This window comes from Vicugna pacos, chromosome 4, assembly GCF_048564905.1.
Source record: "Vicugna pacos chromosome 4, VicPac4, whole genome shotgun sequence".
Classification (NCBI taxonomy): Eukaryota; Metazoa; Chordata; class Mammalia; order Artiodactyla; family Camelidae; genus Vicugna; species Vicugna pacos.
In genome coordinates, this window is record NC_132990.1 from 76,594,035 (window position 1) to 76,620,927 (window position 26,893).

The 26,893-nt window shown below is 50.5% G+C and overlaps 1 protein-coding gene across 5 annotated transcripts in view; it reads right to left on the reverse strand.

Moving 5' to 3' along the window:
- Positions 1-26,893, reverse strand: part of AK8 (adenylate kinase 8) — a 121,091-nt gene that overhangs the window by 29,734 nt on the left and 64,464 nt on the right. For all 5 annotated transcript variants that reach the window (XM_072960362.1, XM_072960363.1, XM_006216597.3 and 2 more), the window contains one exon: positions 15,871-16,012. In XM_072960362.1, coding sequence (XP_072816463.1) covers positions 15,871-16,012 — 142 coding nt within the window. The remainder of the gene's footprint in view (positions 1-15,870; positions 16,013-26,893) is intronic.

The following is a 26,893-nucleotide window of genomic DNA, read 5'->3' on the forward strand; positions in this document are numbered from 1 at the left end:
TGTGCGTGGGTGTACACATTTGTTACCGCATTATTTATAATAGAAAAAAAATTGTAGCTAACTTAAATGTCTGCCAACAGAAAGCATTTGAATACATTACAATACATCTGGACTATGTAATCCTGTTCATAAACTGTTACTCTGTAATAATTTGCAGTATAAAACTATGCAAACATTTAATGAATTAAAGCTTTATGGAAAGAGAAGGATGTCCACAAAGTTTTACCAAGTGCAAGCAAGTTACAAAAGGACATACACATGACTTTATTTCTGGTTAAAAAACAAATTCATTGGAAAGCAATCCGGGTTTTAGTCCCGGCCGCACCACCTGAACATCACCTATGTATTAAATGTGAGATGACACTGTCTTGCCCTCATGGAGGAAAAACAGACAAGGCTGTGAGGGGAGAGGGGGGCTTCAGGCAAGTTTCCCAGGAGACAACACCAAATACTCAAAACACAGTGCACGGGGGCTGACAGAGGTGCTGAAAGGGCAGGACCATCCTGCGGGCAGGGGGCGCAGGGCAGAGCCTGGAGCACCAGGACCACCCTCCCCGCCACTCCCTGCCAAGTGACTCTGAGCTCCAGGCTCTCAGCCTTCCTGACCCCCCATTTTTCACGGGGTAAAATCAAAGATTTGAGCTGACAATCCTTAGGGGTTTTTCAAAGTCTGAGATTTTCAGCTGATGTTCGCCAACTGCAAGGCTGACTCGGCGCTGAATCCCACACCTCTGGGGAAAACGGGGGCCTCAAGCCAAGCGGGCCACCCTCCCCAGACACTCCCAAGAGCAGGGACCCCAGCCTCTCACGCCAGAAGCGCTCAGTAAATGTGAGTGGACGAGAGAGTGAATGAGTGGCGGAATGCATGGAGGAAACGCCAGGAGGGGCTGAACAGAAGGGGTCCGGCAAGATTTTAACGGGAGGTTTTTCTAAAGTGGTTCTTCAAGGTGATGGTGAGCTTGCCTCCAGCGCAGCCCAGTGCTGGGAGGAAAACTCAGCCGGGGGCTCCCAGCCCTCATTTTTCACCATTTTTCGCCGGCCTTTCTGCCCACCCCACTTGCCACGCCGGCTAGGTAGTCAGGTCGCTGCTAGTGAATGAAGCTGTCAGGTGAACTGTCCTCTCCGGTTGCTAGAGTCCTTCCAGAAGGAGAACCCTGCCATCCCCACCCCGCCGCCCCTGGGCTTGCGGCTCAATTACCTTAATGCTATGCAAATGAGAGGCCCTTCTCATCATTAGCTTAGAGCCCTCCAGTGTTAATCACATAATTGGGCCTTCAACAGGGTAATTAGACGAGACTTCGTCCATTAGTCTTACAAGGCTAATCACTGCTGAGGGGAGAAGGGGGGCGGCCCCCAGAGCGCCACGTGAAGAGGAGAGAGGCATCTGCTCAAAGCAAACGCGGCCGAATCGCCACCAGGTACAGGGGTGGTCACATGCAGGCCAAGGGGACAGCGGGGGAGGGGGGAGGGGCCCGGGAAAGCCTCAGGCACTGGGCAGGACTGCCAGGGGGCAACTGTGCACAGCCCTTAAAAGCAAAGCAAGAGGCCAGGCTCCGGCCCCCACCCAGTAACACAGTGTGACCTCGGGCCAGGAGCCTAGTCACCCTGGGCCACAGTCCCCTCTCTGTGCAGTGTGGAGGGCTCGCTGGACGGTCTCCAGGGGCCTTCTCAGCTGAACGGTCATGGATTTGGATATTGGAATGAAAAAGAGAGCTGAGGGGCTGGGGTGGGGAGGAAGTGATGGAGAATCTTGCCAAGGAGCCACAGGGGCTGCTGGGAGAAGCACCCCCCACCTGAACACGCCTTGGCTGTGCCCTGCGCGGACACAAAGATGAGGCTGAGATGCCTGTTAGGAACCGTTTGCTCAGGCTGCCAGAGCAAAGGACCCCTGAGACTGTTCGGCGCTGAACGTGTCCTCCAAAATTCCTATGTTGAAAGAAGCCTTAACCCCCCCAGGACCTCAGAATGTGACTGTATCTGGAAACAGGGCCTTTAAAGAGGTGATTAAGTTAAAATGAGGCTGTCAGGGTGGGCCCTAACCCAACCTGAATGGTGTCCTATAAGAGGAGGAAATCTGGACATACCAGGAGTCACACCTGCACAGAGAAAAGACCCTGTGAAGACGCAGCCAGAGGGCAGCCGCCTGCCAGCCAAGGAGAGAGGCCTCAGAGAACCCAACCCTGCCCACACCTTGATCTCGGACATCCAGCCTCCAGAGCTGGGAGAAAGTGAAGGTCTGTTGCCTGAGCCACGCAGCCCGTGGTGTCTGTTGCAGCAGCCCTGGGAAAGCCCTTCAGATTCCTAACAGGCACCTCCCTCTTACCAAGTCCAAGCGGAGCTGCTGGTCCCTCCCCACACTGCCCCTCCTGTGTTCCCTGATCAGCAGATGGCCAGCCCACTCTCCCTCTCCCCAGCTGCTCCGGCAGAAGCTGGACTGGTCCTTCATGGCTCTCTCTCATCCACCCACAACCAGTCTGAAAGCATGTCAGCTCTGTCTGTTCTACCTTCAAAACGTGGTCAGGGCCCAGGCACTGCCTGTCATTTGCACGTCTGTTACCTGGGCCAGGCCACCGGAATCTCTCACCTGGATGACACCCACTGCCCCTGCCTGGCCTCCCTGCTTCCGCCCCTGTCCTCCTGTCGGTAGTCCACTCTCCACCCAGGAGCCTGAGTAATCCTTTTAAAATATAAGTTAGACCCCAGCACCATGCCTCCCCCTCTGGTGGCTCCCACCTGACTCAGAGGAAAAGCCTGAGTCCTCCAGGAGCCCATCTACCTCTGACTCATCGCCTCACTCTGTCACTGCTCCATCGGCAACAGCCTGCACGATGCTACTTGAATTTGCCAAGCACATTACACCTCAGGGCCTTTGTACTTGCTGCTCCCCCGGCCTGGAATGCTCTTGCCCAGATATTTCCAGGATTTGTATAAGCCTCTGTTGTTATCAGAAAGGCCACCCCTGACCACCTTCCATACAACGTGCCATCCCACCGCAACCCTCCCCACTGCCCACTTGCCCTTAGTCCCCTTTTCTCTGCTTTACTGCTCTCCATGGACCCCAACATCGTGTGTATCTGTCAGTTGTATATAGTGTTTCTCACCCCAGCAGGAATGTAAGCCACGTGATAGCATCTCTTGTAGGTTTTGTTTCCTTTTGTGTTCCCAGAAGTCGAGCGGTACCTGCACACTCTGTAAAGATGTGTTGCTCATCTGAATAAAGCCATCTCCATCTTGCTGCACAGGAGGAAACTGAGGTTCAGAGATGGTAAAACACCTGCCCAGCCTCACACAGCCCATATGGGGCAAAGCCAGTGCCTCCTGCTTAACCACTGTCCTGAGGACAATGTGTAAAGTGCTGTGAAGGTGAAGAGCAAGAAGCGTCTGGGAAGGCTGCCTAGAGGAGGTGGAGTTTGAGCTAAGCCTTGCAGAAAAGATAAGATTTGGACAAAAGCCCACAGTGCTCTGAGCGAGCAGGGGAGTGTGGTCGTGGGAGAAGGGTACCCCCGCTCCTGATCCCCACCCGACCCCTCCGTTCTATGGGTGGGAGCGCCAGGCCTGGCGGGTTTCTTTCCCCTGCACACAGTCCTGTCCTCGGATCTCGAACCCCCACGTCATGAGTCAGAGGCCCAGGAGAGAAATGAGGGGCTCTGCCCAGGAGCCCCGTGGGGGTCTGACATGCTTGTCCTTGTGGGTGGGGTGGGCTCTGGAATCTGCAGACACCTCAAAGCCAAGCCAACAAGGAGGCAAGGCTCAGAGTTCTATCAGCTCAGAAAAAGTAAAGCTGAACTTCAATTTGTGGAAGACTTTCTTTAAAAGTTTTATTATTATTATTATTAAATAATTTCTGTGATATTTAGGAAGAAGAGCAGCAAGCTTTTAGACAGCTGCCACCCGAATCTGGCAGAGGCCCAGGCTTTTAAAGCATGAGCAGGGGTTCAACAGTTCAGCGCTTTATTCATGCCTCTAAGGAAGATGGAAAATTGAAGTACACACCGATGTCTCCCCAAGTCTCCTATGGGTAAAGAAAACAAATACGATCTCTCCAAGTCATCTCGGCATCCGTCCTCTTGCCTTTCTCTGGGAAATGAATTTAAGTTAACTCTCGAGCATCGCGCCTGCCAAAAATGGGGGCGTCTTCATCAGAGCTGGACTCAAATGCCAACTACCCTGGGCTCCGTTCTGTTAAAGGTCACCTGTCACTCTCCACCGAGGCCGGGAGATTGCTTCGGATCCGGCATAACGGTGGCAGGGGGAGGTGTGTTTATCTCCTCCTCCACTCAGACGCCACCAGCTTCTGCCCGATTATTACTGGTTGGATAAAATCCACTGGACTCTTAATAAGAGCTTAGAATGAGAAAAGTTGTCACTGTCTCCCCAAGTGACACATTGCTGTGCTCAGAATGCTGCGCTCCAAGTACAGGGTGGCACACTGACCCTGAACCCCTTCCTAGACCTCTTAGAGACAGCAGGAGAGTCGGACAGGCAGGATGGGGTGCTCTCAGAAAGTTCTTAGGAAAAAAAAAAATTAATGGTTAATGAATGAACTGAGCTTCAATTTACTATGGCGAGACTGTTAGTGTCAGTCTTAACAAAATTGCTAACTGAGAAAATACCATGCAAATCCCTTGCTATGCGTTGTATGTTACATCTGTATGTTGTATGTTACACCTATGCGTTGTATGTTACATCTATGTGCTGTATGTATGCCCTGTCTCTTCCTAAAAACTAAACTCCCCGATCCTCCATCACCCAGCACAGACCATCTCTCACGGCTCCTGGCTTGTCACCTCCCCTAAAGTTTCTCGCCACCAGCACACCACACAATGCACCTTTCGGATCATGTCCGCGTTGGGGACCGCAGAGCTAAGCCCGGGGACCAGGACTGGCTCTCGCTCTGGGAATTCCCTGTGCTTTTATTCTCTGAAAGATTCCTGCGGCTGCAGGCAAAGAGTTCAAAGGTAACACAGATTTTTGATGTTACTGCTTCAAAAGTAATTGCTCTTAAGCTCTCAAAGACAGACGACAAACCTTAGTAACAGACTATTATAAACTAAATTTTAACCCAGGAAAGAAAGCAGTGCTGGCCTTCCACATTTGCTCAGAATCACCCTCACCAGACTTCTCCTTATACAAACACTGGAAATCAGCGGTGAAATGCTAACTGTCCCAGGCGGGAAGATACTGGGAGAACTTCCTTTCTCCTACTTCCGTCCCTGTTTACTGACAGATTAAACGCTACAGCCCAGGGACTGTGGGCTGGGGCCTGTCACCAGTGTTTCTGGCCACAGTTTTCGCTCGCGGTCCAGGGTGCCCCTCCCTCCCTAACTCCAGGCCCCGGACCCAGCACTCTGGGAACCACCGCCTGTCTCCCCTCCAATCTCGCAGGCGGCTGCCAGATCCCCAACACTAGCAAGTATTTCTTTTTGCCACAACGAAACACAACACTCACTATCAGAGGCAGGACTGTCGGGGTGTGCTGTCACCGAGCGCGAAGTGGCTGTAAGAAGTGTGGTGGAAACTGAGCTGGTGACCCAGGAAGGTGGCCTACGTACGCCTCAGGGGGAGTGGATGTGGAAGTGGGGACAAGGAAGTTTACTCGACCAGGATGCCCGAGCCCACGATGACAGAGCGCCCAGGGATGCTGCAGGATGAAAGGGTAGCCGGGATGGACGGCCTTTCGGCTGAGGGTTTTTTTTTTCCTTTTTTCCCCCTTTTTGAAAATTTTTTTTTCTCTTTTTTATTTATTTTTTATTTTGGGGGGGTAGTTAGGTTTATTTATTCACTTGGTTTCTTCCTTCCTTCCTTCCTTCTTTCCTTCCTTTCTTTCTTTCTTTCTTTCTTTCCTTCTTTCTTTCTGGAGGTATTAGGGCTTGAACCCAGGACCTTGTGCATGCTAAGCACGAACTCTACCACTGAGATATACCTTCCCCACCTTTTTTTTTTCCTCTTTTTCAAATTCTTTTTTAATCTTTTTTTTTTTCAATTGAAGTACAGTCAGTTTACAATGTTGTGTCAATTTCTGGTGTACAGCATAATGTTTCAGTCATGCATATACATACATATATTCCTTCTCAAGTTCTTTCTCACTACAGGTGACTACAAGATATTGCATATAGTTTCCTGCGCTCTACAGTAGAAACTTGTTGAGTTTTAAGCTTTTCCGGGCTGTCTCCAAAACCATGTTTCGATCGTGGGAAGGTGAAGAATAAGGGATTCGGACAGGTGGGCTGTCCAGCCCACACAGGCAGGTGGGGTACAACATGTTACAGGTGCTGCCTCGACCTGCTTTGAAGAGGATAGGTCTCAGTTCCCCTTCTTGGGCAATTTGCCAAGCCCCACTCCAACCCCTTCCCTCATGGGCCCCCACACTCCATCCGCGGGTGGCTCCTGTGCCCCGGAGCCACTGCAATTATTTAAGTTAGCCAATCCACCGAGAGCCTGTAAAACCTAGCTAACTGCCCCCTTGCCACGTGGAAGCTGCCTTCCACAGCTCAGCTGCGGTCACCCTGTCCCCAAGGTGCAGCCCCCACGTGGCCCCACGTGGCCCCGCGTGGCAGCCACCTCTCATTTGGAACTGTAAGTAATAGAGTCCTGCCTTTCATCTCTCCGAGTGTCGCTGTGTTGTGTCCTGCCATCAAAAGAATCTTCAAACTTTATAAAATAACAGAGGACAGGTGCTCCACACCTTTTTGCAGCCTCTGTGTGATCTGCGAGGCTGTTCTAGGCTTCAGACTGCCCCGTCTGCCTGGCTTCATGGCTTCTCCAACAAAAGTGCGATTTTGTATCTATCTGTGGGATTATCTTGTGCGCCGCAAATCACCAGCCAAATAAGGAAGTATCTTTCTCCGACCAGAGGGGAGCCATTTGCTCTGAGCAGCCCAGGGACCAGCCTGGACCGCACTTCCTTGGGGAGGAACTGGTCTGACCTTACTTTTCAGAAGCTCTGATCTCCATGCCCAGGTCCAGAGTTCCCAGTGTATTAGGAATAAATGTGGGTCCCACATCCAGAGCCCCTCGTAAGGCCAGGCTCTGTGCAGAGTACTTCCTGCATCACTTGTACCATCCCCCACCTGATGGCCCCAGTGTTACTGTCCCTGGTTCTCAGTGGGGGAAACTGAGGTGCAGAGGGGCTAACAGCCTGTCGCAGGAAACTCCAGTTATGATCTTCAATCTGTTGACAGCATCATCTTGGTTGTCCGGAGTGTTCTTCTACTTCATGAGTCCTACCCATTTGCATTTTCCCAGCAAACACGTACATGAATCCAGCAAAGGATGAGCCGAGGCTTGGGTTATCACCCCATCTGATGGAGAAGGGAACCGGGGCTCAGAAAAGGTGAGGCCACGCCCCCAGACTGCTTACCCAGCAAAGCAGATTGTCAGAAACACGTGGCTAACCATCAGGAAACTTAGGGGCGGGGAGGGATCCGTGCAAAAGAGCCAGCTGCTGAGCATTAAAAGAAAGCGCAGGACCAGGAGAGACGGGGGCCGAGGGGCTGGGGCCTGCCCCACCCCCACGCCAACACATGCCACACTTCCATGCTCACCCTTGACCCCCGACACTGTTGAAATCATGGAGACTATTCCTCCAAAGCTGTTCACGTGGACGCCGAAGCCCTCAGACCCAGTGGACATCTGCCTGGAGGCGCCAGTGGAAGCAGGGGGCCCCGTGGCCCCCTCGCTCATGGGACGAAACCAGAGTGACTGGGGACCCAGCTGTGGCCGGTGCACAGCGACTCTGCTGTTCGGAGGGACCCTCTAGCTAACCGATCTTTAAGGAAGATCTTCCTTCCCAAAACAAAAGGCACCCTGGAGCACAAGTGGATGATATGTATTCCGGCCCATGTCTGGTAAACTCTCAGCCGACGGCAGCAAGGCAGGGTCAGTCGGGTTCTATTAGCTCAATTAATGAGGAGTAAGATGAGGCTAACATGCCGCTTGTCGGACGGCTCGGCACAGAGCTGGAGTAATAGAGTTATTAACCTCAGCCAGCCACCGAGTTCTGCGGCTGATTCCAACTCCATTTCCTAGTTCAGGCCTCCATTAATGGGCTGTTTATTATCCCTAATCCACATAAGGATCAGCTGCAGAAATATGAGAGCTTCCTGGAAGGACCAAGTGATAATAAAAGAGAGGCAAGAAATCCTCTCCATTTCGCATTTTAATTTTTCTTTGGTCCTACCACTGCTCTCTTAAGAATTGATAGCATTCTTCTCACTACGGAACACGTTAGAAATGGCAAAGCCATTATCCGAGGGTTTCAGTGTGTTGTCCTCCCAAACATGGTGTCATATGGAGCTAAAAAGTAGTAAGCTTTTAATCAAATTAGAGAGCTCTGGTGTATCAGCTACATGCCGGTTCAATTTTTACTCTCATAATGTTCCATGATATCCCATTGTTTAAATTTAACATAGTGGAAACCAAGAAATCAAACCATCATTCAGCAGAATAATTTATCGACATCGTTAAACACCCTGATCTCGATTTTTCAGTTTGCCTGGCTCCATGGGGGTCCTTCCAGGCAAAAAGGTGATTTTTGTCTGTGTCTATTTCAGGGTCGCTCTCCCATCCCACATGCTACCTTCCCCAATTCCAGCCCAACGGGAATTTTTAAAATGTCTTCCATGGGTAAGAAGAGCAAGCAGACTGTGATTAGAGGAAGAATATTTTGAATAGAAGTTAGTGATTTGTACCAACCCATAATGAGTAGATGAAACAGTTACTCTCCGACCGTCACCCCTGCAGAGTGTAACGATTTTTGCCGTTTTCACCTCTTCTTATGTAATGGAAATTCAAAATCACATGTGTATCCATCATAATGAATATTTTCACACTTCTTAGCATGTAGACAAATCGGTAGCATGCCTATTTAGGGGGCGTGAGTGTGTATTTACTATGTGAAAACAAGAGAGAAAACTCTATCGTACACTTTGAATGCGAGTTTGCCCTCCCAGGAGTTGCGGTGGGGGAGGGTACACGGAGCCAGCTCACAGGGTCACTCTGCCTGTGCGGCACTCACCAATTATAAATCACACCCACACATATTCCACTAACTCTCCAGAGCAGTGGTTCTGTCAGGTTAAAAGAGTAAGATTAATGTTCCCATTTGACAGATAGAAAAACTGAGGTTAAATGGAGTTTTTCCAAGTCAGCTAGCCAATCAGCGGGGACAGATCTAACCTGCAGAAAGGGTACCATGTAACCATTCTGAGCAAAGAGCTGGGTTCACAACTGGTCTCTTCCACGTGGTCTGGGGCAAGGGACACAGCTTAACCCCTGTTTTACTGAACAAACCAAACTTACTTTATGGGGATATTGGATGGATTAAATGAGATACAAAACAGGGACATGATTGGCACTTAATAGATGTCAGGTATCATGACCTTCATTCTTGTTGTCAGGATGATGATGAAGGTTAAAGACGAGGGGGCAGGAGGACCGGGGAGGGAAGACGTGTCCTCAGAGACTTGCCCTAGGAGCGAGGCAGGACCCCTGCTGAGCAGAGGCAGAAAGTGACGGGAAGGATGAAGAGGGGAGAGGACGTGAGCGGGGGTTCTCATCAGCACCAGCAGTAGCCTGGATGGAACGTTCCGAGTCTGCCTCTGACCGCCAAGCAGAGACGTAACCACAGAGCCACCTGGGCTTGTTTCAAAGCTCCAGCCGCAGGAAATCTGAGACGCAACCAGACCCGTGTGTCTGAGGGGCAGGCTGCCCTTGGGTGTGGGATTCCCAGCTCCTCTAGCCGGGGGGGGTCATGTTGAGCAGCCTGGGTCCCCTCGGTGACCCTGCTCCCTGCTTTCCTGCGGAGAGGGCTGTGCCTCCAGCAAAAGCCAGCAACTCACCCAGCACCAACTGGGAGCCAAATGCAACAGAAGGGACCTGCCACTGCTTTCCCAGGGACAACTAGCCCTCTCTGGGCTCCTCTGGATGCGGGACACACAACTGTCTAGTTTAAGAAATGATAATAAATACAACATTAAAACCCATCACACTCTCCAAAGAAACTACAGAGCAGCTGCCAATTTGCACAAAACGACCTTGGACATGACAGGCTAATCTAAAATGCTGTCCTTGGCTGATTTCATCCTAGTCCCCAAATTTAGTCCAACGGAGCAGAGAAAGAGAGCCATCCCGGAAAACAGCATTAACAGAGTCGCTGCTACATCTGCTGAACGCCACCGCCGCGGCTTCAGCCAGGGCCCCCCCTTTTATCCCCTTTCCAGGGATTTCTGAGCGACGCTGCAGCAGCCCTGACCTGGGACCTTGCAGTTGGACGTGACCCAGACCTTGCCCTGCAGCGGGACAGCCAGGTCGGGGAGGAGGCACCACCCGCCCTGCCTCCTCCACGCAGCACTGAGGGAGGAAGATGCAGGGGGAAAAAAAAGGAAAAAAACAAACCAGTCTGTCTGATACACTGCAAACTTCCCAACATCAATCAGAATCCTATACTCCTTCTCCACAGTAAACATTAATTTTAAAAGGAAACACCGTGCTACAAACTTGCAGCATGAAATGAGTGATTTTACAGCCAGGCAGAGGGCAGGATTCGGATACAGCCTTGGATAGCTCCTTCTTTGTTTCTTTCTTCTTCTTCCTTTTTTTTTTTTTTCTCCTCTTACTATTATTATTATGTTTTAACAAACTTTATAGCCCATTTTATTTGTTCTCAAATAACTTTCCCTCCTTCTTTTCGACACATCAATTACTTGGTTTGTTTCCCTCACCGTGTGATGTTGGAATCAAGAGATTGATACTGCTCAGCAGAATATAATTTAGTATTATGTGCCATGGGTTTATGAGGTAGGAGTCAAACAAAACATTGCGTTTGAGCACTATCCATTTATTAGCTCTAAGAAGAGATTTATATTTGACAAGGAGACAATAACTTCGTTTCCTGATAAGCCAAAGAGGTCTATTTCTGTGTCCAAGACACAGAATAGCTTATCCTTCCCCAATAACTCTACTTACTAGTATGAATATATTTTAATAATAAAATTGATATATATGTAAATTTATTTTAATCTAATTTCATCGAACCCTCCTAAAAAAAAAAAGAGCCTTTGTAGATTGTTTTCACATCTGAATTATAGATTTCTGTGTCGTATTCCCAGATCGATTCCTAGGCTATAATTCTGTCAAGATTTCCTCCTGGTGTCAAAAACAGCAACACCACAGCCAGAGTGCTTTATAATTGGCATCACAACCCAACCAGAATTACAGCCCTGATATCTATCCCGGTGCCAGGTGGGTTCATTTTAGAATATTTCTCTCTTCCTCAGCCTATACCTGGACTTGAAGGTGTACGGCTAAAATTGCTTCCTGAATCAATCATAAAATTGTTTAATTGAAAGCTAGGGTGGAAGAAGTGGATTAGTCAGAGAGGCGAAAGGAGGAGGAGAAACCCTCAGGGATGGGAGGGAAATACAGGAGGATGATTGCACAGTGGCACGTGATTAAACCTCTGCTGTAAACAAACATCTTTTTTTTCTCTCTCTGCTTTTCCTCTGCCCTGGGGGCAAATAAATTAAACTGACATTGTTTACTAAGTCTTTAGAAACTGGTTTTTACTTGGGGGTGGACAGAGAAGTTTTCCCTGCAAGCCTGCCCTAAACCAGAGAGGTTCTTGAATCACCTTCCCTGCAGGCTCTAAGTAAACATGGCGCCCTCCCGCTGTTGGTCGTGCAGTCCTGGTCCCGGGCACAGGGCCAGTAAAGAAAGCAGTCGTTTTTCCCCTCGGGGCTCAGAAAAATGAGCACTAGATTCTCTCCCGACGCGGTGTCAGTGACCCGCCCCCAGCCTTCTTTTAAGTGACTGTTTTTGCATCTTCCCCAGTGCCTCTTATCTCCAGGTAGATGACGAGTTTACGCAGAAGCTAACTACTGACACCAAAGTCTGTCCTATCCCCAGAAAATGGAGGGGAAGCTTGGCCTTGCGGCACTGTGGTCCCTGGAAGTTCACAGGCAACGCAAGGAGAAAGACAGGATGCTCAGGAGGGCTCGCCGTGGCCCCAGAACCAAACAGACCGTTCAGCCTTCCAGGAGGAAGCTCTCAGGACCCAACTCCAGGGGGACGATTGAGGCAGTGGAGAAGACTCCAACCGCGGAGGACAGAATGAGGCAGCCCCACCCAAGGCCCACCTCCTCAGCCCCAGAACTCGTGAACATCCCACTTTACGTGGAAATGGGGCTTCGCACACGAGATGACACGAAGGGTGTGGATCAGGTTGCGTTATCCGGGTTGGCCCAATCCAATCACATGAGTCCTCAAAATCTGAGAACTGTTCCCAGCTCCAGTCAGAGGGAGATGTGACCACAGGAGGTCAGCGTGTGGCAACGCTTCTGTCCTTGCACACAGAGGAAGGGGGCGGTAAGCCAAGGATGGGGGCGGTCTCTAGAAGCTGCGGAAGGACAGGAAATGGACTCTCCTAGAGCCTCCGGAAAGGAATGCAACCTGTCCGACGTGTTGATGTCAGCCTTACAGAATTGTACCACAATCAATCTGTGTTGTTTACACCCCCAAGTTTGTGGTAATTTATTACAGCAGTCATGGAAAACTAATTTTCTATTTTCTAAAACCAACTCATGCTATTCTTAGACAAACAACAGTCCTATTCAAAGATAAGAGATTTGCAAAATACATCCACCTTGGGACTCAGGTACAGATGTTGTCAAAAAAGTGTCCTAAAAGTTAAAATTAAAAAAAGAGAGAGAGACCGATAGACAATGAATACCTTCTGGAAGCACAGTTACTCCAGGAAACATCAGAACCTTCTAGATAAAGCCTTATCAGTATACTTGAAATAATTTAGAGAGGACAGACTCCATGATATAAGAAATCAAAGAAAAGAGGATGAGATAAAATTTAAAAGGCAATGAAAGAAAACTGACAACATGAAGAAAAAAACTAAGGGAAACGTAAAAGCATTAGAGAAAAGAAAAATAAAGTAGAGGCAACAAGAAATACATATGATAAAAAATAAAGTTATCATGAAAGACAGATTGGGAAAAAATACAGAAAAGGAAAAAAGAAAAGCTACTAGAAAGAAATCAGAATTATGGGAAACAGATGCGAAATGTCCAACACACACATAACTGGTCTTCCTGAAAAAGAACACCCAGCAAATGAGCCGGAAAGATCGTAAGAAGTGCACCAGACGAAGGTTCTCCTGAAATAACGTAAGTGGAAAGGATTCACAGTATTTCAGAGAAAAGTAGTAAAGAGAACCGAGACACGGCCTGGGGAGCATAAACGAACTGAGAGGGAGGGGAAACCCTTTGAGCACCCGGACGTAAGAAGCACACCGCCTGTGCAGGAAAGACCCTCGCTGGCCTCGGACACGACCGCGACCCCGCAGGAGTGCGCGGACGGCACAGAAAGGGCACAGGGTGCTGGGGACGAGACGCGTGATGGGAGAATTCTCCAGCCAACAAACAGAGACACGTTCTCAAAGGTGCAAGAATTTAGGACGCTTAGCCTGTATGTACCTTTGCTGAAACTGACTCAAAGACAAAACCCATTCAAATGAACAAGGAGTCAAAACTGATAAATGGAGAGGTTGACTTATGTAAACAGCTGGTGCTGAAATCTGAATCCAGCTGAAGAGAAAATGAAAACGTCACAAGTACAGTAATTGCAGCTACAGACAGAATGTAGTTGTTATATTTCTAGAAAGAAGAGCTCAATAATCTTAAAATAATCTGAGTATAACACACTGAGACAAAAAAGTTTCAGAATGTGTTTCTCCCTCCCTCCCTCCACCCCCACCTGCCAAAAACAGAGAACGGCTTGGGGAGGGGAATGAGGAGGTGTGCATCTGGGAGCATTTTCCCTTTCATCTTTCTTATGACCAAGTCAAACATTTTGCTTCATTTCGGAATCGATAAATTGGGAAATACAAGTTTAATTAAATCATCCTGGTGAGACCAGTAGAACTAGAAACACTATCTCCTAAATCAGTTGAAGGGGAGGAGAAAAATCCAACAACAGCAATAACAAAACTCAAAGAAAACACAGACCATAAAAAAGGATGGAAAACAAAGGAAACCAGGATGAAGCATAAAATAAAGTGCTAAAAGCAAATTAAGTGGGAGAAGCTCAACTATTCAAGGAAAAAGACAAGCAGGTGGAATAAAAACTATGAAACCTGATTTCATTCTGTCCACACGACAAGCTAAAATACAGCAAGCAAAGTAGTTAAAGTAAGTACATCCCGCAAGGGCAGCAGTGCCGGGGCCAGAACGGCAGGACAGCCCTTCAGGTCAGGGGGACAAGCACCTGTCCGTCGTGGCCCAGGTCTGGGGGTACTGCCCCGCGCAATTAGGCGAAAGAGTAAAATGAAAAATACCAGCACTGGAAAGGAAGAGAGAAAAGGATAAATATTTGTAGATGACATGACCATCCCCCACTGAAGAACCCAAAGAATCGACTGAAAAGCTATCAGAAGCAGTAAGAGAGTTCTAGAAACGAAGCTGGAGTACAAAGTACACAAGAACAAATCAGTATCTTTCTTATACTCCTGAAAAATCCAGCTAGAAAATAAAATGGATGAAAATATATTATCACACATCAACAAGAACATCAGATCACATAACAGCTAGGAATACACTTCAGATGAAAAGCATGAGCCCCAGGGAAGTGGCGGTCATTTCGCAGAGAGGACAGGGCCGTGTCCAGGTGCAACAGACTAACCGATAAATCGAACTTGACTCCAGTTAAAATCTCAATGGCAGTTCATGATAAAATCATCATAGTGTTCATTTGGAATAATAAATATATAAAATTGACAATAAAGAAGAGTAATGAGAGGGCTGTGTTCTGCACCGACTTGAAATTTACGATTAAACTGAAGTGGCCAAACAGTGCGGTACTACTGCAGAAGCAGGCTTGTGGGAAACAACAGCAAGTTTAGCGTACAGCCAGGTGCGCGAGAGGCTGTACAGGAGCAGACGGTGGTCAGAGTAGATAAAACAGAGAGCCCTGACCTGCCCCCGCAGCCCGGCTCAGGAGCCGAGTCACGACCTCGGCAGCAGGCAGCCCCCAGGGAGCTGGGACTTTGTCAGTGACTAGCAGCTTCCCTAATTTTGCCTCCATTTCTGATTTAGGACCAAATTAGAGAAGGCCAAACGTGCTCCCTGAACCAAGCACATAGGATGCCCGGCCTCCAGCGGGCCGCCTCCAGCCTCCCCAGGCCCACAGCCTCCATCAGGGGAGCCCTTAAGCCCCGCCCTTTCCACTAGAAGCCTCTCCCTCCCCTCGGCCGACTCCCTTGCTATAGACAGCAAGCTCTGACTTCACAGCCTTTGTTTTCTTCATTTGGGTGGTCTCTGTTTATTTCCACAATGTCTGTAATTTTGGGGTGTTCTCAAGTTCAAGTTAGTGGAGGAAGGACAGAATATTCAACAATATTCAACATTGTTTTGAAAAAACAGCTGATCATTTGAGAAGAAAAAAGAGAGACTCGTACTGCATACCCACATCAAAATAAATCTCAGACGCATCAAAGATTCAAACGTAAAAAATGGTAAAAACAGTACAAGAAAACACGAATTGCTTTGCACCACAATCCCAGGAGCAAAGCAAGACTGGTTGCTACGTGTTGGCATTCACAGGTGCGGGGAGCAGGCCCAGCAAGGTGAGTGGCAGAGCCGGGCTCTGAGCCCGAGCTGGACTCCTAGGTCACAGGGAAAATGGGATGAGTGGGTGGGAGCGAAATGAATAGGAGACGCTCCACTTCAGGGACGTGGGGAGGCTCTTGCAAGCTGCAAGCTGTCGGAGATCTGGCCGGCCGGCTGGGCCCCTGGGAAGACGGTGCCCGGGGGCGGAGACCTTCCCAGGAGGGCTGCGCTGCGGCCCCGCCGGAAGGGGACTGCTCACCTGTTGGGCTTGTAGCCCCAGCTGTCCAGCACGTGCGCCTGGTCCAGGTCTCGCGGGAAGCCGTGCAGCACCCAGCCTCTCTCGACGCAGTCCTGCTGGTCCAGGCGCTGGCTCAGCACCTTCATGATGATGCTGTCAGGGACTGCAGAGAAAGGAGGACAGCGGTCACTCTGCCATCCTCTCCTGCACCTCTCCTGACCCAACAGGAAGGTGAGGGAGGATCTTCGGCCGTGGCCCGTGGGCTTCCTAACTTTGACATGGGTTGAACTGGTAAAGAGGTGGGTTTAGGTGGACAGGCTGTGGGTGCCCGTTTCCCAGGTCCCTCCACAGTCCCAGCAATGGGAGGAACCTGGCTGCCTGAGGAGGGGGGAAGCACTGGGGTGACCCTGACTTCGACAGGACACTTGCCCACTGGCAGAAGGGTGGTTCCCAGCCCTTCAGCGATGTGTGGGCATCCCTCCCCCCAGGATCCAGTTTTTGCAGCCAAAGACTTTTCACCAGGGTCCCAGTGGAAGGTTTCATTTTCCTCGGACAGGAAGACAACGGTGCCCTCAACACACCAGCAACCCCTTCTTCCCTTCCCCCAGCTCTACTTTCCTGATGTTTAGAATCAAATTTCTCTCCAGAATCACAGCTTTAGTTATAACCCGAGACTGAAATAAAGTCTTACAGAGAATGAGATGTCGAGAAGCCCCTTGTTTACATTACTGCAACTGACATTTTCCTGAAATTTACGCCTCTCTTCTCAGACTCATTAAATGTCCTATGTTGCTAATGTACTGCGTTCCAGCAATTTGCACTGCATTTTCTGCACTTTGCACTCATTTTTCCAGAGATACTTGGTAAATATTACCGTTGTTTGCTATGAACGTGGCCCCCATGACGAGCTGGTCTCCTGGAGCAGCAGTGACAGAGCAGCGGGCAGCTTCTCTGGAGACGCCTGGTTCCCTCCCACCAGCCATCCGTGTGCCACCCAAGTGCCCTGACACACACGACTGAAACCCTCCCCAGGCCCCCAGGCTGACAGCCAGGTGAAGGCGGGGTGAGAGGCTCAGAAAAATCACTAACTGCTGTTTTCCTCCGTGGCCACGGGTTCCTGCCCTGTGGGCAAAGACCCCTAAACTTCAATCAAGTCATTTGCATTTCCTTCCCCGAATTTGTTCTTTCTCGCATCTTTCAGCCTTTCTTCCCCAATCTCTGGGATAGAGCAGAAAAGGGATTTTTCTCTGATAAGATCTGGCTATCTTAAATCAAGGCAAAGTTGATACAGCTAATCCCATCCCTCCCCCGCTTAAACCTGCCATGGCTCCCCAGTGCTCTGAGAATGAAAGCAGTGCTCTTCCCTGTGGTCACCAGGGCCCTGCAAGGTCCAAGACCTGCCTCCTTCCCTGGTGAATCTCCAGCTTTTCACTTCCCCTGGAATGTGGCGGTCTCTCCCTCCAGGACGTCCTTCCCCTACGCCTTGCCTGGACAAGACCCAAGATGAGTGTCCCCTCCTGGGATGGCCCTTAGCTAGGTTGGCACCTGCCACCTTCCCCCTCACCTGCCTCCCGTTACTAACTATCTGGCCAATTCTTTGTGAAATGCTGCCTCTTACGAGGACAAAGGGCCATGCCCACCTCACATGCCCATGATTAACACAGTGCCTGGCAAATAGTAGGTGTGGAATACATAGACAGGAGGCCTCCCTTTTCAAAGCTTCACTGCAACTAAACAAATACATTAAGACCAACTCGACCAGACATTGGGGCGCTCGGACGAGGAAGAAAGAGAAGCGAAGCCGGGCTCGAGGCACACGCACATCTGGGGTCTCATCTTAACTCTGCCCTCAGGTGCCAGCCGACCCCAACTCGGTCACTCAGCCTCTCCGCGTCCGTTTCCTCAGCCACCGAAAGAGGATGCCAGGGTCTGTCGCCACAGGGCCGACACTGCATGTAGTTCCAGGCACGCGGGAGACGCTTAGAGGGGGTGGCTGGTATTTCTCAGTTCAGGAGATGTATGCTGGGAATCGGTGTTTTGTGATTCTTTTCATGGTCATTTGCACCTCGGTCAAGGTGTTCTGAGCTGGCTTCTGGGATGCAGGATGGCTGATGTCAAAGAAGCTTCAGCAGCTAAAGACAGAGAGACTTAGGGACCTCTGTCCCAAGTCCTCTGTCTGTATTCCAGGAGTTGCAAACCTATGACCTCCCCCCGCACCAGGAATTGTCCGTATTCAGGACAGAGGGGCAGGTGTGCCAGCTGCCTTCTAGAAGCCCCAAAAGGGCCCCCTTCCCACTCCACTGCCGGCGCACGCAGAGTGCACTGGCTCTACCCAACGGCCCCTGTGCGCAATCGGGGTGTGGGGAGCCGTGCTCAGGTTACTGTGTGAATAAATTATGAGTCTCTGATCCAGAAACCACATGTTTTCTGTCAAGAGAAATATATACAGGTTAAAGGCAATGTACGTTAAGAATGTGCCCAGAGCTTTCCAACCCAGGTCCACCCTGAATACTTCGATGCTCTCACTGAAATAGGAAGCTGCACAGAAGCAAGCCTCTCGCAGCGGCTCTAGTGGAGCGTTAACGTGGCATCCTCACTGTGTCCAGGTGCCGGGTTTATACGCCACGCGTCACAAGCAAGAAGCCAAGGGTCTTGCCCTCCTGAAGTTTACATTCTAGCCGGGGAGACAGATCATACACAGATATATAAAAAACCATTTCAGAGAGCCAGGAAGACTATGAAGAAAACAAACCAAGGGACAGGAGCCTGCTGGTTTGTCTGGGTCCAGGATGGACTCTGGGGAGGTCACAATGGGCCAAGATCTAAACGGTGAGTCTGGCCTCGTGAAGATCTGGGGATGTTCTGGGTGGAGGGGATGGCGAGGGCAGGGCCCGCGAGGCTGGAATGATCTTGGCACATTGAAGGAGTAAGCCTGGCCGGTGTGGCTGGAGCAGCGTGGTCTGCGGGAAGTGGGGGTAGGGAGGCCCTGCCAGGTCTTCAGGAAGGAAGGGGCTCCGGCCACGCCCAGGCCATGTTGGGAAGGATCACGTGTTGGTCTTCGATGCATACATATTGAATGAGCATGCAGAGGTTCATCTCAGGATCCTGAGCTAGAACGTCCAGAAGCGTTTCCAGCTTTGCCCACCGACTGCTCACTTTGGGGGATCAGCCAGTGGAGTCCCCACGGGGGTCCCCAGGGCCCAAGGATGTGGCTGGTTGACAGCACTTGACCTCCTGTAAAGTCTCCAAGGAGCTCCGGCTGAGAAACCCTGAATGCAAACCAGCAGCTCATAGCTCCGGCTTTCTGAATTTCTAAAAGGAAACCATCTTTTGCTGACCCCACCAGCACCGTGCCCTTCAAGTCCCTGGACACCCTGAGCATCTGCGGGACACCCCAAGCTTCTAGCAATGCCCTGTTAGAGAGAGGCCAGTAAGTCAGACACACAAAGACAAATATCACACACTTACAAACCAGAAATAGACTCCCGGACCCAGAGAGGCCAGCTGTGGTAAAAAGAGCTCTTTGCATCGCTCTCCCAGTCCCAGGTCAGCCCCAACCATCTGGGAGACTCTAAGCTCCAGTCTGTTCGTCTGCAGACTGGGAAGGTGGGTGGGCTGAGCTGTAAGTGGGGTGGGGGTTGCAGGAGGATCTGCAAATAGAGCTGCTTTTATGAGAGTTCCTTAGAATAAAAGCCAGGAGACTCAACTCTTAGCCCCTGGGTTCCTTTCTTTGAGCAAGTGTGAGCTGAGAGCCCTGTGGTCCAGCCATGGGACCTCCCTGAACCTCAGTGTCCTCCTCTGTGACACCTGCCTCACTGGCTGTTGTGGGGCCTAGAGACGGCTCACAGGAGCTCCCAGATCCATCAGAGGTCTTTGGGAGGGATGTGTGGGCATGATCTTAATTCCTTCTAGAAGTTTGCTCAGATCCCCAGCAGATGGCTATGATGAAACCACTGGCAAGAACATGGGGCCCTTAATCACAACATGAAGTCCCACATCTGAGTTTGAATCTGGCTTTAGGAGAGAGCTGTAGGCCTGGAGTGGACTTGGCCTTTGAGGAGGAGGTCCGCTGGGTAATTAGTTTGCTGACCAGTGACACCCAGGGTTCATTAAAGCCTCAGTTGTTCGAAGGCGAGGACTGGATGGGGCCAATAATTTGACTGTTTTCTTCAACAGTTGGGTCCTGCTTGGAAACCAAGCTGCACTGCAGGAGGGAGGGCTGAGCTGCAGCCTTCTGGGGACAGCAGTGGGCAGTAGGCTCAGCGCCTTGGTGATTCTGAGAGGGAAAGGCCTGGAAGGTCAGCCTGTGGACCTCCCTCATTTCAGTGTTAAGAAATCACGGTCCAGAAGGGCTGTGGCTTCAGTGACCTGCCCAAGGCAGTTTGTCAGCTGGGAAGAAATCTGACCAGATAGAAACACAAAGATTTTTTGTTTGGGATTTGTTTTTTCCCTGTTAATTTGACAAAGAATTCTAGTGGGAATTCCTGACTGGCATCAAAAGTTAAAATGTACAAGCCTTTTGGCTTAGCAATCATGTTTCTAAGAATTTACACCGAACATATAATAGCAGAGACGGCAAAAGATGTGCACACAAAGATGTTCATTTCAGCACTGTTTATAATAGTGACAATCGGAAACAATTTTAAATGTCCATCAGTAGAGGACAGCTTAAATGAAGAATGCATGGTATACTTATGAGATGTGATGTTACGTAACCTTTGAAAAATCATTTATATTTATGTTTGTAAGCAAGCAGGACCATTTGGGGCCTTCCCAGAACAGACCCCTCCACACACCCCATGTCCTCTGCCTGCCTCTTGTGTATAGAAAAACATTACTCTCTTAGGCTTCCCCAAGTTCCAAAGGGAACATTTAATCAGAGACTTGAGAAAATGCAGAAAGTAAGGAAAACAGTCAAGCAAGATAAAATAATAACAGTTTAGCCATTAAACAAAGTCAGGACCTTCAGTGCCTGCTCCAGGGCTGTAGATGGTATTCTGAGCTACATCCTGTGGCTGTTTTGCAGAGACTGAAACCCCCACCAGGTGGAGGAAGTTAACTGCCTGCTCCCCACACGCACTGGACCCCAGACGCGCTGGCTGGAACCAGGTTGATGACCTTGACTCCACATGACCTCACACCAACCAATCAGAAGGATGTCCACGAGCTGATCACAGCCCACCATTCCCGACTCTGTCTTCAAAACCCTCTCTCTGAAAGCCTTTGGGGAGTCAGGCTGCCCTCGACGCCCTGCTTGGTGCCTGCAGTAAACGCTGCACTTCCCCTCACCGCAACCCAGGGGCAGGAGGTCGGCTTTGCTGTGCTTGGGCGAGTGGACCCAAGTTTGGTTCGGTAACATGTTGACTTGGAAAGAGGTCTCTGACAGAATAGCAAAGGGGGGGGGAAAGCAAGTAAACAGCTTGTATAATATGGCCTCATTTAAATATGCCTCGACCTCCATACAGACACCCACACATGCACACACTACACATGCACAGGGGAGAGAGGGCCGTGAGTTAGAGCCAGTCGCTGGGGGCTGGGGGTCCAGGAGCTGAGAGAGAAAATAACGTTAAGTCAACACATCCTGGCTGGAAAGCCGACAGACACCGGAGACACGGGACACGCGGGGCTTCAGGGGGCAAGGCCGCATTTCTGGAAGACGCGGGAAGAAGGTGAAAGCTGACACGGATGCCAGCTTTGAGCCAAAACCAAACAAGCCCCTCTTTTCTGGAGTCACTGCTCCTCAGAGGGCCTCACCGCGACTGTGGATCAGTAGTCCCTGGTGCACTATTCGTTTAACGCCTGTATGCCCACCCTCTGTGCCCACCCCCGAGAAGGCAGGACCCCTGTTAAGTCAGGCTCACTGCTACGCCCCAGCACCGGGCATGTGCCACGTGCCACATGATAGGCACTTAGAAACACTCTGAATGAGTGGGCGAATGAATGAGTGAACGCAGAGTGCCGTCTCCCAGGACCAGGACTGCCTCCCGAGCACTGGGTCAGGTCCCGTGGCCGTGGGAAATGCTCCTCCCCCAGGGGTCCCTTTCTCCTGCAGCACAGCCGACCTGGGGACTAAACAGCAGTCAAGGGAATGCATGCTGACGTCTGGGGTTTGTTTCAAAATAGTCCTGTTGGGGGAGGGGTCTTGTAGGTGGCTCTGGATGCGCCACGGGTGACCACAAACACATGTGGCTTCATTATACCTGCAATTCATTATTCTAGTCTCTCTCCTTTTCATATATGTTGAAAGGAGAGAGAATACTCCATCTAAAAGGTAGGGCTTTAGAAACAGACTCACAGACATGGTAAACACACGGTTACCAGGGGGCCAAGGGGGTGAGAAGGGATAAATTGGGAGCTCGAGATTTGCAGCTACTAACTACCATATATAAAGTAGATAAACAAAAGGTTTCTTCTGTACAGCACAGGGAACTATATTCAATACCTTATAGTAATCTACAATTAAAACATACGTGAAAACAAATATATGTATGTGTATGTATGACTGAAACGTTATGCAGTACACTGGAAATTGACACATTGTGAACTGTACTCCAATTTAAAAAAGATTAGAAAGTAGGGTTTTTGTTTAAAGGAAACTATTTAAAAGCCTAAAGAAGGTAGACATGGCCACTGTGAGAGACCACTCCAAAGGGACAAAGGCTGGGGGACGGAGGGGTGGGGAGGGTACAGCTCAGTGGGAGAGCACATGCTTAGCAGGCACAAGGTCCTGGGTTCAATCCCCAGTGCCTCCATTTTAAAAATAAATAAACAAATAAACAACTACCACCCCCCTAAAAAAAAACCCAAATTAAAAAAAAAAAAACAGAGGCAAAGGATGAAATCTCCCTGGAAGGCTCTCCTCGCACCCCAGAAGTGGCTCTCACTTTGGGGGGACCAGAGGTGCTGAATGGAGCCCTCGCCCTTCGGTAACCCTGCTCTGGACCCCGGGCCCCGGAGCCCGGCATCACAGGTACTCGCCCAGATCTGCCCTTCCCGGCAGTCCTGGGGAAGATGCTCAGACCCTCCCATGAGGCTGTTAGCCTCTCTGTGTCTCAGTCAAGTTTGAATATTGGTACCCGGAGCTCCCGGGGCCTGGGAGAGAGTGGGCTGTGAGGCCATGGGGGCTCAGTGGTCCTCCCCAGCACAGGGGCCTCCTCTGCAGGCCTGGTAAACACTGCTGGCGGCTAAAACGAACAACAGACCCCTCTGGACGCCACCTCCAGGGCCAGTGACCTTGACAGTGCGTGGCCCTCCTGACGGCGGCGTGCAGGCCCAGGGGCCAAGGGTGAAGCCAGAAGACCCTGCCTGCAGTACATCTCCCCGAGTCCACCCCTGCTCCTCCCTCCCGAGGCAGGATTTCTGCTCTGCATCTTTGTTTCACCGCTGCCTTTCTTCCCCTGTAGGCTACGGACTCGCTTTTCCAACCCCACATGGTCTGACCAGCCAGTTCAGCAAAAATGCGGCCTTTTAGGAACAGATCTCGCTTGCCGTGTTCTGCTGAAAGTTTAACGTCTCCTTGATAATTCTGTGCGTCTCTTCATCTTCCTCTCACAGAGAGGCCTTCAGCCCCGTGTGAAGTCTCCTCCACTGAGTCAGGTGCCTCGGGGTTGATTTCCGGGCCTGACAGTTAACACGTTACCCGGCATATAAGCTACTGCCAAAGGCTACCTCTCCAGAACGTCCTGTCAACCCTAAATTTAGCAAAGTGCAAGATATGAATATCCTATTATATCATAAGGCCACACCACACGGTTTCAGGATTTTTTTTTAATCCTGAAAATCTTCCATAAAAGATGGCAGTCCTCACACTGACCTCGGGGTTATTAAAACCTCAACCCATTTATTCCCTGCCTGCCGGGTATCCTTGGCACTGGAGTTGACGGGGAGCCATGGTCAAAGATGAGAGGTTCCCGGGCCCCATGGGCGTCCCACCAGCTCCCCCACCTACCCCACGCAGGGCACCTGGCCCACCCTTTGTCTTGAAGGGGAGCCACTCCTGTTTAGAGGCCCAGGCCCCCCTCAAGCTCTCTCCTGCACTTCAGTTGCACGGCTTGGACAGAACGTGCCGCTGTGAGTCAGGCCACCCATGAGGTGACTGGACGGGACTGTTCTTCCCGAGCCACAGGTCTGACATCCTCAGTCAGGTCCAGCTCAGAGAGTGGGCGAGTGGGAGTCAGGGAGGGCCTGGAGAGAGAGCACCTGGGCCAGCTTGAGATTCTCCTGCGGAAACGGAGCTGAGGACAGGGGACTGGCTGGGAGCCCTTCCTGCTGCCGCCTGTGGTCCCTGGGGAGGTCAGGGGCACAGGGGCACTGAGGCTGCTGGAGCCGGCCCTGGAACGCTGGACAAAATGTGGGAAAAGGAAATAGCTCCCTCAGCTGGTGCTTAAAAGTAAAAAAGACCCAAGGTTGATTGACGTACCCAGAATAAACCATTTAACCCTCCCACCACCCCAGGGCAGATCAGAAAAAGCTGAGAACCTCACCCGACCCCCACAAATACACTTAGACACCCACCCACACACACCCAGGCACTCTCCGACACCACCTCTCCGCGCCCTCCAGGACACACACACACACCCCCCGCTGTGATGTCTTTCTCTCTTCAAGGCCCCATTTGAAATCAAGTAAAGTGACACTAGGCTCTCTGTCAGGGTTCGTGGAAGACTCAGTGTCTCTTCTGTCCCCCCTCCCAGCGTCCCTGCACAGTCCCTGGGTCCCGCGCCCTCCGGAAAGAAGCCCAGTGGGAGAGTCTTGGAGAGGAACCAGACTGTGGAGGAGAAAGGGCTGCTTTTGTTTTGGGTTCTGGCTTCCGTCTCATGCGTACTGTGCTTGACAGAAACGGGGCTCCCACCCCCTCACCACGTCTCAGCCCCAGGTTGGCGGCTTGGCCCAGGATACAGGTTGTAATTCAGGGAAAGCTGAACGCCACCATGTCTGGGAGACAGTTGCCCTCCGGATGACACTGATTCCTGGCCGCTGAGGCCTGTAAGCCCTCCTCGCTGCCGTAACCAGAAATCAGGAGTGTCTGAGAAGGATCTGCAGTGCCAGCGGCGCCAGGACCCCGGCCAGGTGTTCCGTTAATGATGCTGTTTGTTTATTATTTACTGCCACCTGCTGGTCAACCATGGATCCTGCACCCCAAGCAGGCACAACAGAACATTTCTAAAACCCATGTACGAGGTCACTGGAGAAACTGGGCTGTTGGAACTGGTCGTGCTCTGCAATTTTTCAGCGAGAAGCAGACCCCTGGATAGCTTGTCTCCTTCGTAAACACCAGCCGCTTGCCCCAGACAAGCGCCTGCATGGCCAGTCGGTGTTTCCCCGGCACAAGATGGAACAGATGTCTCCTAAGACGTCCTCAGGTCCCGAGCGTCTGTGTCCTAACGCCTACATTGCTGAAGCAGCAACATTTAGATCTGCGTGGTGGACAATGGTGCCAGGAAATAACGAATTTTTTAATACTGGCTTTTGTCCCAAGTCCAGAAAAGGACACTGGGGTGGGGCTGTCACCAGCTAGGTGGATGTTCTGGATTGTCCATCCCTCGGTGAGAGGCTACCCCCCTCCTACCACTTCCCATCACTCCTCTTGTTGCCACGTCTACTCGGGCCGAAAGCAAAGATAAGACTGAGGGGCCTACACCGCTGACCCGTCCGCAGCTGAGAGGCAGCCCCCCAGCAGGGGGTCCCTGGGTTTGTCTCGCAAAGGAGGTTTTAGACGAGAAAAAAAGACCATTTAAAAACAGACATTCTTTGCGGGAAGGGTATAGCTCGGTGGTAGAGTGCCTGCTTAGCATGCACGAGGTCCTGGCTTCAATCCTCAGTCCCTCCATTAAAATAATAAATAAACCTAATTCCTGCCCCCAAAAAAATTCCACGAATTTTTTTTAAAAAAACAAAGCTAAATAGCTTTGATTTAAAAAATAAAAATAAAAACAGACTTTCTTCTATAAATAAATGGTGCTTCACTTAGCAAATCAAGACGACTTTTCATAAAAATGCTCACTTAGACACACAATGTCTAACAATTGGATAATTAGTTATTCTTAAAATACATTTTTGCATCTTTTAGTGGAAAATGAGACAAGGTCAGCAGTCTGTGTGTGGACTGGATTGCTGTAAAGTGCAGCGTGTTAATGTTAACTATACGCCGCAGATCAAAGAGTTTAAGGAACACGATTTTCCATTTTAATGAAGTCAGGGCTCAAAACCGGGTATGTTCCCCAGGTCTCAAGGGCGGAGAGAATGCCACTGCCCACGTGATCTGTGAGGAGAGAATCAGCCTCTACCGGGAAACCTGAGGACAACCAAGAGCCCCGTTTTCTGGGACAGAAAAGACGTCACGGCATATTCATTTAACAAGCATGAGCTCGGCTCTGTGCTAAGTGTGGATTTTCTAATACAAGCAGCAATCCATGTATTCTTCATAACAACCCCATTTTACAGGCTAGGAAACTGAGGCACAGAGAGAGGAAGTCACTCGCCCAGGGCTACACACCAACAGGCTATGGGGCCCAGATTTAAACCCAGGCCACCTGGCTCTGGGGCCACCTGCTCACTCTCTGCCAACATTTCAGGGGAAGCAGCAGCATGAATCCTGCCCTCCACTCACAGTGTGCCCTTGGGCAAGTCGCTTTTCCTCCCAACTGGGGTGTCTCCTCTAAAAGGGAATTGGACTCTGCGGTCTCTGAGTGCTCAGCAAGCCCTTATGTGGCACGTCACATCTGAAGACATTCCTGGAGTCATGCCATCCCCCAGGCTCCTGAGGACCTACAAGGCCATCTATGCTCAACCTCCAAGGTCACAGGATGCAGCCAATCTTCAGCAAAACCGAAGCGCTCAGTTCCAGCCTCCCCCACGTTGGTAGATTAGAGGTGGTCACGCCTACCGTTGGGAGGTGGGCTCTTTTTTGTTTTGTGGGAGGTAATTAAGTATTTATTTTGATGGAGGTACTGGGGATTGAATCCAGGACCTTGTGCATACCACCTGCATGCGCTACTCCTGAGCTGTACCCTCCCCGAGAGGCGGGTTCTGATCCCCTTCC